The sequence below is a fragment of the Rutilus rutilus genome (genome assembly GCF_951802725.1).
Source record: "Rutilus rutilus genome assembly, chromosome: 4".
Taxonomy (NCBI): domain Eukaryota; kingdom Metazoa; phylum Chordata; class Actinopteri; order Cypriniformes; family Leuciscidae; genus Rutilus; species Rutilus rutilus.
In genome coordinates this window covers 20,258,403-20,275,476 of record NC_140212.1, presented here as the reverse complement: position 1 = coordinate 20,275,476, position 17,074 = coordinate 20,258,403, and the positions used below count along the sequence as shown (strand labels likewise).

Here is a 17,074-nt window from a genome sequence, read left to right as displayed (position 1 = left end):
CATAAATGTTTATCATAGCGTTTTGTTTTTACAGCTAAAGCAGCATTGTACATTGTGCCTTTGTGTGAATTTCTTCCAAAAAATAATAATTTGGACAATATTGCACACCTTGTATGATTATGTATGTTGAGAATGATGCAATTTCCTTGAAGAAACATACTTTTTTTTTTGCAATTATAACAACTAATAATAATTAGCGTGAATTTGATCATTCCAATATGACTAAAATCAGACATACTGTGCTGTGTGTGAAGGCTTTTTTTGAAGTGGTTATGTAGAATTATATACATGTTTAGGTTTGTTTTTAAACATGGCCCATCCAATTAGATTTTAGAGCCAGAACTATCCATTTAATAATTGGACTTAATACTAAAATCTCTCTAAAAATCAGCTTACTCCTCCTTCCATGGCACTTTCTTTTCACATAACAGGGTTAGAGGGTCGGATTAGTGAGTTTTGACAGAAAATAATTACGTCTTCTGCTGTCCGAAGCGTGACAGGTGAGTGATGAGTTTGCACAGTTCAAACAGAACAGCTTTGTCAATTACACAGAGCTTTAACGCAACACATGCTAACAACAACCCAATCCCCACAGCATCCCTTAGCACCCATTCTCGGCGTTATCATCAGCGAGACACTCCGTGCTTCTTTATTAGAGCGTCTGCACAGGCTTATCTCGTGTCCCAGACTCCTCTGGATGCCCAGTGCTCTTCCTCTACGTCTGTCCGTCTCTCTCTTTCGTTTCCCACATGTTCAATCAGAGATAAAGCCGAGGCATTGTGTGGGAGAGTGCGTTAAGGTACCGATCGATGCTCATCAGTGAGTGCCGCTAGCGTGAGGAAGCTTCCCGCTTTATCGCCACACAGCATGAGCCCCGTTTGAGCTACCCATGATGGAGGCTTCCAGGATATAGTGTTGCTTGGGATTCTCTTTTCTGTTGGGTCTGTCTGACTATCTTATGTCTCTTAAAGTCCCCCTGTAGTCAATCATTTTATCCCTTAAAACTCATCTTTGATGACCAAAATGACATATCTGAACGTTTTCCTTGAAAAAAAAAAATTTCTTCATACCTTAAAATACACCATATTGCCAAAAATATTGGGACACCACATCAAATCATTGAATTCTGGTGTTCCAATCACTTCCATGGCCACAGTTGTATAAAATCAAGCACCTAGGCACAGTTGCTTCTGCAAACATTTGTGAAAGATTGAGTCGCTCTCAGGAGCTCAGTGAATTCAATCGTGGTACTGTGATAGGTTGCCACCTGTGCAATCAGTCGTGAAAACTAAATATTCCACGGTCAACTGTTAGTGATATTATAACAAAGTAGAAGCAATTGGGAACAACATTAACTGGTAGGCCACGTAAAAATACAGAGCGGGGTCAGTGCATGCTGAGGCGCACAGTACGCAGAAGTCGCCAACTTTCTGTAGTCAGTAGCTACAGACCTCCAAACTTCGTGTGGCCTTCAGATTAGCTCAAGAACAGAGTGTAGAGAGCTTCATGGAATGGGTTTCCATTGCCGAGCAGCTGCATCCAAGCCTTACATCACCAAGTGCAATGCAAAGCGTCGGATGCAGTGGTGTAAAGCGATGGAGATGTGTTCTCTGGAGTGACCAATCACGCTTCTCTGTCTGGCAATCTGATGAACGAGTCTGGGTTTGACAGTTGCCTGGAGAACGGTACTTACCTGACTGCATTGTGCCAAGTGTAAAGTTTGGTGGAGGGGGATTATGGTGTGGGGTTGTTTTTCAGGGGTTGGGCTTGGGCCCTTAGTTCCAGTGAAAGGAACTCTTAATGCTTCAGCATACCAAGACATTTTGGACAATTTCATGCTCCCAACTTTGTGGGAACAGTTTGGGGAAGGCCCCTTCCTGATCCTACATGACTGCACACCAATGCACAAAGCAAGGTCCATAAAGACGTGGATGAGCGAGTTTGGTGTGGAGGAACTTGACTGGCCTGCACAGAGTCCTGACCTCAACCCGACAGAACACCTTCGGGATGAATAAGAGCGGAGACTGTGAGTCAGGCCGTCTCGTCCAACATCAGTGCCTGACCTCACAAATGCTCTTCTAGAAGAATGGTAAAAAATTCCCATAAACACACTCCTAAATCTTGTGGAAAGCCTTCCCAGAAGAGTAGAAGCTGTTATAGCTGCAAAGGGTGAGCCAACTCCACATTAAACCCTACAGATCAGGAATGGGATGTCATTAAAGTTCATGTGCATGTAAAGGCAGACGTCCCAAAACTTTTGGCAATAAAGTGTAGCTTGCCTCATTTAGTATATGTGGTTCTATGAATATGCAAATTAGCCCCGCCTCCACTCACTCACACCTTAATATCTTTACCATTTAGTATGGTTTAAACGCGCCATCGACAAACTTGCGCTATCGATTGCGAAGGAAGTTGACAGAAAATATGCAGAGTTTACAGAAAAATGTTACTCATGCCGTAGCAGGTGAATACCACATCTGTTTTATCGTGATAATTTTGAACACGCGCTTTGCAAGTCTTATGTTATGCCACTCGCGTTCACTTACGCCACTGTGTACCAATTGAAGATACTTACAGCAATGGAGGTATTTTGTCATGTCTAATGTATTAAAAATGCCATCAGAATGCAACCAAAGCACAGGATAGCAATAAGATGGCTATACGTAATTGTAAATCATTCAAAATAAATGGCATGATCACTAGATTTTATACATGTGTTACTATAATGCTTTTGTAAACGGTGATCAGCAACCAAATATTGATCATGTGGAAGTTACTGCCTTGTTGTGACTTCTCACTTTTTGCTGACAATACAAAGGCAGAGTACAGTAACTTCAAAATAGGGGGCAAAAGTCAAGGTTTAGCTCAAGATTTTTTTATGTAGATAATTTTCATTACTAAAACATCTAATTGCCAGATTCCCAGTGTCCTACCTATAATATATTTGGCTGGACAATTAAAAATCTTTAAAGTCATTTTTCTCAGTTCCACACTCTCGCGAGTTAAGGTCTTTTGCCTTTGTAGGGTAGAGTAGACCAATCACAACAGACTGGTCCATCTGACCCAATCAAAGCAGAGTACGCTCTCGGAAAGGCGGAGTTTAGAGAGACCGAATACTTTATCGAACTGTTTAGACACTGTGAGAAAAGAGGTGATATTGCAATGTGTTTTTTGACTTTGGATGATGGGAGGCATTTAAAACTATTGTAGGAGACCTCCAAAAACTAAATTTAAAGCAGTTAAAATAGCATAAAGGGGGCATTTTTTTAAATGGTGACAACAACATTTGGTCCAGCTGTATGCTGCTTACAGGTATCAAATACACACAAATACGGATTTTAGAATTTAATTGATGCATGACGAGTTGATCAGTTTACTGTATTTTAAATGTGGTTCAAATGTGAGGAGATCAAACCTAAAAATACCTTAACGCAGTACAAAACACTCCATACCTGTCAAAATCGCCATTGCACAGGGCTCTGACAGGGATTTTAAAGGCTTGCCACACAGGGTTCAGCGTGTTCTTCACCACCTCTGTCTTATGACAAATAGTAAATCTGTAAGATAAAAGAAAATATTACAGTAAATGCAACTGTCATCAACTTAATGATTGAGTTTGAAGTCAAAAGTTGATGAGTGTAATTTTTAAACACTTTTTTGTTATAACTTAATCTGTTGATTGTGACCAAATTATATTCTAAAATGCCTGAATTAACTATCTACTCTTGTTTAACACTTGTAAAATGTAAGTAACTGGAATCTTTTAATGTTGCACAAACCATCGCAGAATATCATGTTTGACTAAGCTGAAATCACACTTTATTTGGCAGACCTCACTGTGAAGCTATACACAAATACTGTCAGTACAAACATATTGAAAATTGTCCAAAAAAGTGATTATTGTTGAGAATTTGTATTCGTTTTATTGCTATGCATCAACGGGGCTGTTTCAGAAACTGAACAAATATTGGACATATTCGGTTTGACTTTCTGAAACTGGCCCTTGAGCTACACCTCCCTCAAAACCACAGGACTTGCTTTAAAAAACAGACTCTGTTCTCTAAAGGACAGAGACATGAATGGATTGCTCAGTTATGGGCTCAGTACACAGCTCAATACTGCCCTTTTTCCTATTTACACATTTATTTTTCCTTACACACACACACACACAAACTGTTTACCCCTTGTTCTCATGGTATAGGAGGTAAAGGCTCTTTCTGAAGTGTGTATGTGTGTGAGTTTTAGGGCAACTAAAAACAGAAAACTTTTTAATGCATTGAGGCAGTTCATTTACACAACAACAGTGTTCTCAGGGTCTGAAAATGCAAACTTTTGAAAACGGGTTTCAAAGTGCAAGTCTCCATATAAACTACAAAATGTGAATTTGTGAAAACGGTGACGTCATGCACATGCCTATTACTCGTTCAGTCTATAGGCGTGTAGTGTTTCTTTACAAAGTGACATCGCCAACTACTGGCATGTACGGGGAAGTTGTCGTCTGTACGCAAAAAACACAAAGAAAGATCTTTTATGTTTTTAGTACACTGTCGTGTAAATGTATTCTTAGTGTTGCAGAAATAAATTATCTTGAAAATATCATGCTTTGCTGTGAGATGGTCTCAGGCTGGTACCAAGAAATGCCAAGTAATGATCCATCTCTGCCTGCTAGTCAAACAGCAACCGCAGCTTTATGTAAATGAATTATAATTCCATCTAAAAAAATCAATAGGCACATACACACACAAAATGGTTGTGTTACTCCACATCTTGTCAGAGTTTGATCATTTATGGTAATAAAAACCACATTGCACTCAGGATAAAGTCATCATTAGCATTAGCCATTAGACAATATTAGCTAATATTACAACTGCCTTTCTGTCTACTGTCTGCCAAATGTAACTGCAATTAAACCTCGTAAGTAACTGATCTGAAACATTCACTCACTCATGTTAAAGGGATAGTTCACCCAAAAATGACATTTCAGTTACTCAACTGAAACACACACAAAAAAAAGATGTTTTGAAGAATGTTGACAACCCAACTGTGTTGGTTACCACTAATTTCCATTGTATGGACATTCTATCTTCTTATATGTCCTACAGAAAAATGTAAGTAATTTTTTGGGTGACCTATTGAATTGGATGTTAGCATGTTGCTAAGCTAACAACATGAGTGAGAAGATAAATAATCCCTTAAGAACAGTTAGCTTAGTAAATTGATATATTACTATGTGTAGAACCAAACTGAAAAGTAGCTTCAAAACACAGCAGTAAAAAATATTGTAGCTGATCTACACAAACAAAGGCACAGATATTCTGAAATTTAACAGAAAAGCTGAATGACCGCTTTTGTCTCTGAGTGAAGGAATCTTTAATTATTGAAGTACAGAATCAGCCAGATAAGAAGTGATTGTTCCATTTCAGGAGAGCCCCTGCTGATCCAGGTGCAAAGGACTATGGGTATGAACCTAAAGGAATTCAATAGAAAGCCATTTCCCCAACACAGAGCCTGGAGATGAGATTAACGTTGTGGGCAGTGTGTGTAGCTGACAAGAATCCACTCATGTGTTTGCGTTACTCACGTTCCATCCTCATTGCTGCGATAAAACACTAAGAAGGGGTCCGATTTGCCAAAGAAGTCCTTTTTGTCCAGCTTGTTGCCACAAAATTGCATCATCACAGACTCCTGCAGGGCGAGAATGTTTTAGAAAAGCAGGTTATGAGGGCAATGGGAGTGTACATGTGGATTTAGAGCACTTAGCAGACCTAGGGTAACAATATCAGTATAGATGAACTGATTATTTGGCCATTTGTGGTTTCTAGACAGCTAGCATTACACAAATGCTAAATAGCTTGGCATGTTACATTTGCTTGACTACAATGCCCAGATGGCAAGGCTAAAAGGCCTAATCAGAAATCCATTTCACAAGCGTATCACATTCACTGTCTGTGTGAGATGCTCCAGCAGTGAATGGGATAAGGTCTATTGGTCCCTGTTGTGAAAGACAAATTCCGCTAGCATTGCGGAGGCCTTTCTGTATTTATGTGTGTGTGTGTGTGTGTGAGCACAGCTGGAGTTCTTGGCACATCATGTGCGCTATTACGTCTGAATCCTGTGTTTTACATCTAAGATAAATACTTTGAATGGACTATGCAGAGAAGACAAATGAAATTAGCTCATAGCAATCTGTCTTTCTCCTGACTATATAGGCAGCAATTTTTTTAAATGGAACCACACAGTAATTATTAAAACCACTTTGCATAGCGTTCATCACGCAAAGCACACAGGAGACTTGGTCAGAATGTATTTCAATAGAGTTTGTCATTAGCATGTTGGTAAGCTAACAATGCTCAACTGCACACAAAATTGCATTAGCAAAAGTCAGGAAAGCCATCAAAGATGGAAGTTCACAGGATACTTATAAGTGATATTAATGGAGTCTGACTTTAGCATGCTGCCAAGTTAACAATGTGATACTCTACTCACATAATAATACATTAGCTAAAGTCAAATCAGCGATGGAAATACACAGGAGACTTGGTTATGTGATTTCAATAGATTTTAACATTAGTATGATGCATTAGCAAAAATGTAAACCATAAAATCAGCAATATTGCAAGAGACTTGAGTCATAATTGATTTCAGTACAGTTTGACATCAGCATCAACGATTTGCTCGCCTCAATTTCATTATCAAAAATCCAAATGATAAAATCAGAGATGGAAGCGCACAGGATACTTGGCTAATACTTGATTTCAACAGAGTTTAATGTTAGCATGTTGCTAAGCTAAAAACGTATCACTCTACATGCACAGTTTCATTAGAAAATCAACTAGTTTTTTAATGCTTGTTTATACTTCTGTATTAAATGACAAATGAGTATATACTGTATGTTTTAGGTAGGCGACTACCAACTGGCAGTTTTTAAGTGAGAGATTAGACCTGAATTCAAATGATCAATATTAGCTCTTACCCTGCAGTTGTTAAGCTCCTCAGCCTTCACAATAATTTTCCCACATTTCTTCCCTGGAATCCCCCTGTGTATGACAAAACGAGAATATTCAGGTCATAAATGTGTAGGACAGTGATATTGTATAGAACTGTTGTAATACGTCATAAAGCAAATTTTTCAACGTATCATCGTGTATACTAAGGTATTAAAATAGTACTTCATGGTACATCATGGTATTACCTATACTATAAATGGTATACATACATAGTAATAATAACAATAACACAATATTCATGGCACCAAAACATAAAAATGTATGTATGTACCGTTAATTAGGTTACAAATAACCAAGCTTCATATTAATGTTCTATTCATTGTGAAAATGTGTCAAAGAAAGTCGTTTGTTTCCCAACAGTGCACTGGTGTTTGTGTATATCAGGCTCTCTGATGGATTCTTCTGCTGTTAGTAATATAATGAATTGACTCTTGCACAGAAAACTCGGTGGATGAAGTCTTGATTAAGGTTTATTAACACTCTCTCGTGTGTGCAGAGTTTAAGTGAGTGTAATTGGACTGTGGCTGTGCCATTGTGCTCTAGGCAAAACCGAGCTGTCATTTACCAAAGTACTTTATTAGAACTGGACTTGATCTATGAGACCGTCAAGCCCCATAATTAACAAAAATATTATATTATATTATTACTTAAACCATATGATAGATAGTATACAGTATTTAAAGTTGTTCAACTAAAACCTCGCCCTTCTGCTGTTTGAATATTGATTCACACACAATTGAATTTAAAGAATATGCTCTTTTTCATCTAATTAAGTGAATTAGGATTGGGGCTGTCAAGCTTCTAAATGACCAAAAAGCACCATAAACCATCATATAAGTGATCCATACACCAGCTTTGTGTCATAAACAGACCAACATTTAAGTCATTATTAACTTAAAGTCTTCCCCTCTGCTGTAGCTTTAAAATTAAATAAAGTGTCATTCATGTAAATGGTGCTTGGTCATGGAATATGCTAGAATTAAAGGTGCCACTGGCCCCAAATTAGACTGATACCACATTTTTGTGGTACATACCTGTATTATGTAGTCAAATTCTGTTTTCCAAACGTTTCAAAGCTTTAATGGAGGGGGCCATTTTGGATCACACAAAGCTTTTGTATAGCTTCAGAAGATTGGAACATATTGGATATTTTCTGGTGCATTTATTGCACAGCTTTAGTCTCATTTCATTTACTCGCCTGACAGAATTGTAATTTTTAGGTAGTGAATTCGGGTAAATTTTGACATTGAGATGACTATGAAAAAAAAATGCCCCAATTATCCTGAATCAACCCTACATGTGAAGGAGATTTCTAGATAGCTGCCATCCTGACCCACTGTTAAAGAGTTTTAACACTCTAAATGGCATCTTTAATTCACCCATTGGACTACAGCTACGGTATAATCTGATTTACGCAAAGTAATTACGGACTTTCTTATTTACCTTCACTGGTTATTTGTTACATTTAATGGTTTCCAATATTTGGATAATATCTAGTATTAGATAAAGGGAACCCAAGATCTTTTTGTATTATGAATTATGTATTGTATTACAAATTAATTGTTCTTGTTAAATCTTTGTGCTGTTAACTTGATTAAATGTCAAACTTGAGAGTAAATGTCAAAATTGTTAGTGCCAATTAATCAAAAGTAACGCAAGAAAAGACGCAAAAAAGCAGCTGAATCATATCTTCACTTATATCTAACACTTCAACTTTAAAAGCGAGAATCGGCCAACTACATTGCAGTTCATGAATTAGTTTAAGTTTAATTAGTTTATTAGTTATAGCTCAGTTGCAGGGTAACAAAACAACTTTTTGAGTGACGAGAACATTGTAAAGAGGCAATCATGATGCAGCAAAACCGAACCCTGCTTTGTATGTCATAAGGTGTAAGACAGCTGATGAGACTGAAATACAGGCTTTTTGCTGTACAGAACTGGAAAACATTATACGTTGACCCAAATGGAAGACATGATGTGTGAGAAACCCTGTCATCACCATGACAACCCCAACCTGTGCGACAGAGGGACCCAGCAGAGATATCTAATAAATATAACTAAGATGTCATCTCATACATATTTCAGGCGAGCAATTTATACTTTTTTTTTTTTGTGGAACATTATATTGAAATTGGTCCTTGTTGAACAAAAAGATTTAAAAGCTGAGAATCTTGTACAGACTATGAATTCAGGCATAACTGAAGATTTACTGATGCAGTTCAATTATAGATTTCTATACTATAATTCCTAAGTTTAGTAAGGTAATTTCAATGGGGACCTTTTTGCTGTTTTGCTTTGTTAAAACAGAAATTATACAGAGTAAAGTAAGCACATGGACATAAACACAAGATAAAGCATCTAAATAATAATTAATTAAAATGTATTTTATTATTATTCATATATATATATATATATATATATATATATATATATATATATATATATATATATATTGTAATTGAGTCAATTTTTGAAAGTTGAATCATCACATTTCAGCACTATTAATGATAATGCTAAATGATGTCCAGTGTAAACCAGAAAACATTTCTAGTTTTGTACCTGGAAAGGCCTATAATGAAGCTGTGAGGGTATTTAAGACAGGTGAACACTGAACTGTAAAAAATATATATAATCAATAAGTTGTGACAACATATGTTTTTACATTGGTTCTTTTTATATGTTACACAAGATTCAAATCATTTTTAAGTCAGTTTAATATAATTTAAGTTGAAATGACTTAAACATCCAAGTTGATTGTACTTAAATATTTTAAGCAGCAACTTTTTTTACAGTATGCTTTCAAACAATTCCTCTCTTCTATAAAAAAAAATATATATATATATATATATATAGATAGATAGATAGATAGATAGATAGATAGATAGATAGATAGATAGATATATATAAGTCTCCGTGTGATGAAATATATGACAAGCAACATTGTTCTAAAATGACGTTTTTAAACTTCACTTTCTTTAAACACACAGAGAAATGCTTTCACACCTTGTTTTTATTATTATTATTATTATTTTACATTTAGTCCCTCCTGTAAGTCCCAATCAAGATGCATGCATTTGCAATCAGCGTCTCGAGTGAGCAAGGTAATTAAGTACTGGCGACACAGCAGTGCAATGCCTGTTTTTTCTGTCTGTGCGTGTGTAATTATCTCCCCTCGGTCGACAGAGACCTGAATGAAATATCAAGTATCATTAAAATCAAACCGTAAATTGCGGCTTTTTTTTTTCTTACAATTTTATTTTTATATATATATATATATAGAAATGCATTTAAGAAATGACTCTTGCTTTATATTCTCAGAAAGGAATGGGGATGATAGTCAAACAGTCATTATTTGCATTGCTTTAGCTCATCACTCAAACTCTTGATTCTCCCCAGAGCTTCTTAGCACCAACGCTGTGTTGTAAGTTGACTTAATAATTTTAAGGTAATGGGTTTCCTCACTTTTATTAAGTTAAGTAATGAACTTCATGCAGTTGAAAAAATTAAGTTATTTGAACTCAACAATTCCACATAACTGATTTTTTTTCAATTAGGCATGAAGTTTATTTTGTGCAGAATTTTAAGGCAATGGGTTTCCTCACTTTTTTTAAGTTAAAGAGATAGTTCACCCAAAAATGAAAATTAGCCCATGATTTACTCACCCTCAAGTCATTCTAGGTGTATATGACATTCTTCTTTCAGACAAATACAATTGGAGTTATATTAAAAAATGTCCTTGCTCTTCCAAGCTTTATAATGACAATGAATGGCTGTTTCTGTTTTGAAGTCCATAAAAGTGCATCTATCTATCATAAAAGTGCATCTATCCATCATAAAAGTATTCCATACGGCTCTGGGGGGTTAATAAAGGCCTTCTGAAGTTTGTGTAAGAAAAATAAACATATTTAAAACTTTATAAAGTAAAATAACTAGCTTCCGGCCAAACGAACATACGGATTCCACTTAAGTCTAAAGCGCAATTTATGCGAGTACTGCTGATATTTACGCTACGCCATGACGCACTACGCTACTTCTGACGTCACAAGTTGCGCTTTAGGCGTAAGTAGACTGCGTCTGGCCGGAAGCTGGAATTTTACTTTGTAACGTGTTAAATATGAATACTTTTCTTAGACAAACGCATCACTTTGCTTCAGAAGGCCTTTATTAACCCCCCGGAGCCATGTGGAGCACTTTTATGATAGATAGATGCACTTTTATGGACTTCAAAACGGAAACAGCCATTCACTGTCATTATAAAGCTTGGAAGAGTCAGGGCATTTTTTTATATAACTCTGATTGTATTCGTCTGAAAGAAGAATGTCATATACACCTAGGATGACTTGAGGGTGAGTAAATCATGGGCTAATTTTCAGTTTTGGGTGAACTATCCCTTTAAGTCAACTGATCACTTGCACATTGTGTCACATTTTCAATGATTGTTGTCTGTCCACATTGAAAACATCACAGCCAATCAGAACATCTTTGATGTTTAGAGCCCAACATTGACCGCCTACTTTGTCTTTTTCACATTAAATGAAATGAGTTGTAAGTCATGAATCAAACCAGCTCTAAGTGGAATCACGACATTATGAACATTGGGAAGCAAAACGCATGAAGGAATCATAAAAGGACAAAGGTAAAAGACTGTGTTCTTCATTCAGCAAAGCACTCTGAGGAAAACAATATAAAATTATTTCCAATAAATTTCTATTAATTATACGAATATTTCAAATATGATATATAATGTAGAATGTATATGTAGTTTGAAAAGATTAAGTCATTCCGCAATACTTCATAGTGGTTGTTGCTGAGCTCATTTGCCACAATTTTTCTACAGCTATACTCGCTATAACATTTCTATACAGTCTCTCTTCAGAATTATAGGTAGTGTAGATCTTCATTACAAATTTGTCTATTTGTCTTCTTTTTTTTTTAAGCTGAAATTATACTGATAGTATACTGACATGCGACTATTTGCTTTTCAGGATATTCAGGACAATCAGTTTTTCTAAAAAAATTATTTAAGCACTGTTCAAGCTCAAGCCAGCATAATCAATCTGTCAAGCCACCATATAAAAACCCAGATGACACTATGCTTCCGACCTTCTTTAAGACATGAATGTATTGCTCTCAGCAAACTCTTGCCTCTCACACACATGCATGTACAATTGTATAAGTGCAGATGTTACACTCATTTAGATTGACGTACAGAATAACTCAGAAGACGTACAGAAGTCAAATCGACAGACTATTCAAACACACATTAGAAACAGAATAGCGCATCTCCCAAGCTCTCCACCAAAAGTGCTTGAAATAGCAACATTTTTTCCTTTCATGCAGCGTCTCCCAAACGCGATTGGCGGGGTGATTGAACTGTGTAATTAGCTGTAATTAACAGTCATTAGGGTTGTTAAAGGTCCCCCCGTCAGGCCTCGGACGCAGGTGTGGGATTTCGCCATGTTTTAACGCTCCCAAAACAACTTTTGAAACCCTTGTCATTATAGTACAGCTACATCCAACAATAATTCAAGTTTGCTGAGGTATATATTACTATTGCTCTTTTAGGGTTCTCATTTGAACAAACACCTAACATTAAAGGTGCGGTTTTGGTGAAAATTCACAGGCAAGAAAGACATTGTCTATTTTCAATAGTGTAGTGATGTATGACGCATAACTCACACAGAAGTCATTTTAAAACCAAGAAGCTTTCTGTTTTTCAACACGGCGAATCCAATTGAACAACTTGAACCTGTTGCAAAATAAATATATAAATATATATATGTGGCATTATTGCTCGGAAATGATGCTCAAACTTCTTGCATATTACTGTGCACCTTCTGGCTGTCGTCTTTAGTTTCAGATTACCAAGGTTTTCAAGTCCTAGCTGTTATGGACCTCACTGCTGAGAGACACTCATCCTCATAGCCAAGCTACAGTATAGATGTCCCAGGATTTACTGCCACATCTACGTGTTAACACTGTTTTGCTTTTAAAGACTTTACTAAAGTGTCTTAATCGTCTGTATATCACTCAAGCTGATGGTTCTATGGGGGGGGTTAATGCTAAAGCTCTGTACGTTTATTAATTATGGAGCAAGAACCCCCATAAGGAACCATACCACCGAAGATACCTTTGGTAAACTCAAATTAACTTGCCAAAGTGGTCCTGTCTGAACTGCACTTTAAATATATTACTATCATTCAATGATTCTACAAACATGGATAATACATCAAAATTGTTTTTGGTTTATAAGGGTGAATACATTCTGAAGGTGATGATACACAGGGCAACTTTTTGAGCAATGTTGCTGGGCAATCTTGCAGAGCGATTGTTGCTTGGGCACTTTCCCATTGAATATGGGCAATACATTTCTATCTGGATAATTTAGATCGGTCGTAAACCGCTGACGGCCATCTGGTTGCCCGCTGACGGCAACATTGCCCAGCAACATTGCCCAAAAAGTTGCCCTGCGTATCATCACCTTGACGGAACGTTCATTTTTGAGTGAACAGTATAATTGAATCTAATTAGACCATTTGTCCTCTTTATGGATATGTATTATTAATATGAGTTCAAATTATTAATAATATAAATAATATAAAGTGATAAGTCTAGTAAACTGATTTAGTGCATGACATTTTGTCCACATTGCAGAACTTCCCACTGATGGTAAAGCCTCAAACAAAAAGTGTCCCTATAATCATTTGACGCCACTAACCGTTTTTACTTTATTTTGAGGATACACAATGCCTCCTAGGAGGAAACCCCTGTCAGATAAGTAAACTATATTATCACCCAGCTCTAAACTGCTAAATGTGGACAAACAGGCATTAAAGCATTAGAAACATTAGCACTAAGAATTCATTAAGAATCTGTGAAAAGCACCATACAAATACAATTGACAACCTTCAGTAAACAGACTGTGGGTGGCTCATGGGCGAGATAATGGTTTACAAAGGACAGTTTTTTTGTGTGATTTTCTGTCCCTTTTTCCCTGGCTTTAACAGGTGGGCATTTGTGTTTTATTAGTTGCAAATACATCCAAAGCTACAAGTACTCCAAACAGCAGGGATGTACAAAACCTCAAATCACCTTGTTCTTCATTTTCTTGATCAACAGCAGTGGTCTGTCTTTATCTGGATGTAATGAGCATGTTGACATGAGGCTCTGCTTAGCTAATGGAGCAACGGTGCAGGGACACCCAGACGCAGCGAAACGCTGAGCTCCCACTGACAATCTAATGAGCCTGCTTTGATAACCGAGGCACAGAAGAAAATGCATGCGAAGCAGGCCTTTACCACCCTTCATGAGAAAGAGTTGAGGAACTCAGATCAGAACCTAAATGGACTTCCAAGTCAGGAAGAAAAATGCTAGCTCAGGTGCTGAGTGACAATATGACCTCAATGTGAAGGATACAGGAAGCTCAAAAGGTTTGTTTGTGCAGATGAGGTGGACTAAAGACTTTAATGAGCAGAGTCGGAATAAAGAGCACCAATAGCGAACAGCAGCTCATTAGTCGATATGAACTTTATGCCCTCAACTAAACACGCAAACTTTGCTTAGTCACAGTTTGCTTAGTTATAATCCACTGATGGTTTCCCAGCATTTTGCACAGCAACATTTGAACTGTATTTCTATGTAAACACCACATTGTCATTGTTTTGGAGCCATGAATTTTACACTTAAACTCTTGGCTCATGCCAAGAACGACATGAGACCTGATGCATGAAGTTAGTTGGACAAACTCTGAGTTTCAGAGTAGATTTAGAGTTGACAAATCCAACATGGTTTAGATAAGTAAGGTTCAGCGGGCTCATAACACTCGCTATAAGTGTTCTCTGTCAACTCAGGTTTGATATTAACTCTGAAGCCTGTGCACCTGAAAGTGTGTCATGTGCAGTGAACAGCCAATCACATGGAACATTTAAAGTGTCAATTTGATTCACTTCTTGTGACAGACAGAGATGACACAATTCACTTTTTTGTTGAAAATGAAGAGATAGTTATGAAAAATATCATGAATTTAAAGGCATTTGCAAGACAGGAAAAGCATTGATGCTGCAGCGAAACTTTGAGAACCCAGTTGAAAAAAAGTCAGATATGACTATATCAATGCATGTGTATCAACTGAATTTAAATGATAATGTATATGGGTTCACAAAGAGCTCAAAAGGAAACACATAAGCTTAATCAGTTTATAAGCTTTATATATTGAAGCTTGTATTTCTATGTATATATTTATTCATTTAAATGCAGAATTAAGCATCAAAACAATGGCAATTTGATCAATATAAACTGCTTTAATTTGGAGCAAGAGATATAAGGGGGAGTGGCTTTATTGCATCAGATATATGTCACTGCTCACAGCTGATTGGTCCAGTTTGAGTTTGCAATCTCTTACCCAAAATAAAACCTACTACGGAGCAGGTGAGCTGTGTAGTGTAGCGTACTATGGCAATGAACACCACTAAAAACGAATCCACCAAACTAATCTCAAACTTACCTGGGTAACAACTGAAACCGGCTTCATGCAACAGCCCACAGAAGAGAATGTTTGACTAACATGTAAAGTGAGGCATTGAAGCATATCTTACTTGTTGAAATGCCTCATAATTCAGTCAAATGAGCAGACCATTTATAAAATTGGTAGGTGATTCATGAGGATGGGATCTGTCACAGAATGTAAAGATGTCGACTTTTGTGAATGGAGTAAAACAAAACAAACAGAGCGGTTCTTACCCAAGATCTTTCTCCATACGACAGCCCTGCGAACCCACCACCTCTCCCAACGAACAATAGGCCTGGCCAAGGAAATCCTGCAAACAGAGAGAACATAAAATGAGGCTGGGAGATATTTTTTTTAACATAGCAATATGAAAGGTCAGTATTTCAAATTGTCTATTTATAACATGTCTGAGGTTTCTTCGGCTTTATCTGTAATCACTGGGTCAGAGCAAAGGTAAGATTCATCATTTTGATCATTTTGAACATAACTATAGTACAATATGTCCATGTAAACACTATTAGGTTTTAGGAGTGACAAACACATTTTAAATACGGAGTGAATCACCTTATCATTATGTGTGTACAGGACATAACCCACTCCCGAAAATTCAATGATTGACACATAGCCATGTTTGGTATCCGCAATTTTTTACCAAATGAATATTACAGCAACCAAAGACTTATGTTCTACAGTTTTTAACTAAGCCACCATTGAAAGAGGTGTTATGTTTCATTCATGTTTGTAAGGCTGCTTCACTCTTGCAGTGTTGCCTTGTCCACTTATTATAAGTGTTTTTGGGCTTGATTGGGATTGGCTCATAAAGCGTTCAATTTTATAGAGTTATAAAGTGGGAAGGTGCGGGTCTTATTTTCAACATAAAGCATTTCTATCATGACAACTCTCTGAGAGATTGGCATGGTAATGAGATTGACATGGTAATGGATATGGCAATGTTAATGTATTTGGTCTTGGTGGAATAGATCTGCTACGCTGCTGCTGCAGAGCAAGTACCAAGACTTGCTACTGCCAATACATTCACCGGAGCCATTTACCTAGCCAGAACTAGGTATTTGGATTTAGTATGGGCTTGTTCTTGTTCGCTGTATTTTTAGGAAGATCTGGCAACACAAATGAGTCATGTGATATCTTGCACAGCACATACAGAAGATAGACACATCCCCATATTGAAATACGTCATTAACAACTAGTTGTTCAGTCCGGTTCCATATACGCTGCATAGAATTTTTGTAAATGCCATTGTTGCCACCTGCATTTTTCGGGAGTTAATTTGGTTGTAGAATGCGGTTGTCATTCCCATAATTTTACTGAACTATTGATGTACAAAACAGGATTAAGTTCTAAAAGGTGAACTGAAAATCAAGGTGTGTACACACTGCAGGGTGTACGTGGCCTATATGGCCAAATGTATGTGTACACCAAAACACCACAGCCATGTGTGCTTGTTGAGCATTTAATTTCAGAATCATAGGCATTTATAGAGAGTTGGCCCTCCCTAACAGCTTTCTCCCTTCTGGGAAGGCTTTCCACTCAATGTTGGAAC

General features: G+C 37.0%; 1 protein-coding gene across 1 annotated transcript in view; it reads right to left on the bottom strand.

Moving 5' to 3' along the window:
* The window catches only part of LOC311288843 (copine-8), a 120,349-nt gene that overhangs the window by 38,278 nt on the left and 64,997 nt on the right, over positions 1-17,074 (bottom strand). The window contains exons 6-9 of the mRNA XM_084406442.1: positions 15,747-15,823; positions 6,974-7,037; positions 5,582-5,685; positions 3,453-3,557 (exon numbers count right to left, since the gene is read on the bottom strand). Coding sequence (XP_084262568.1) covers positions 3,453-3,557; positions 5,582-5,685; positions 6,974-7,037; positions 15,747-15,823 — 350 coding nt within the window. The remainder of the gene's footprint in view (positions 1-3,452; positions 3,558-5,581; positions 5,686-6,973; positions 7,038-15,746; positions 15,824-17,074) is intronic.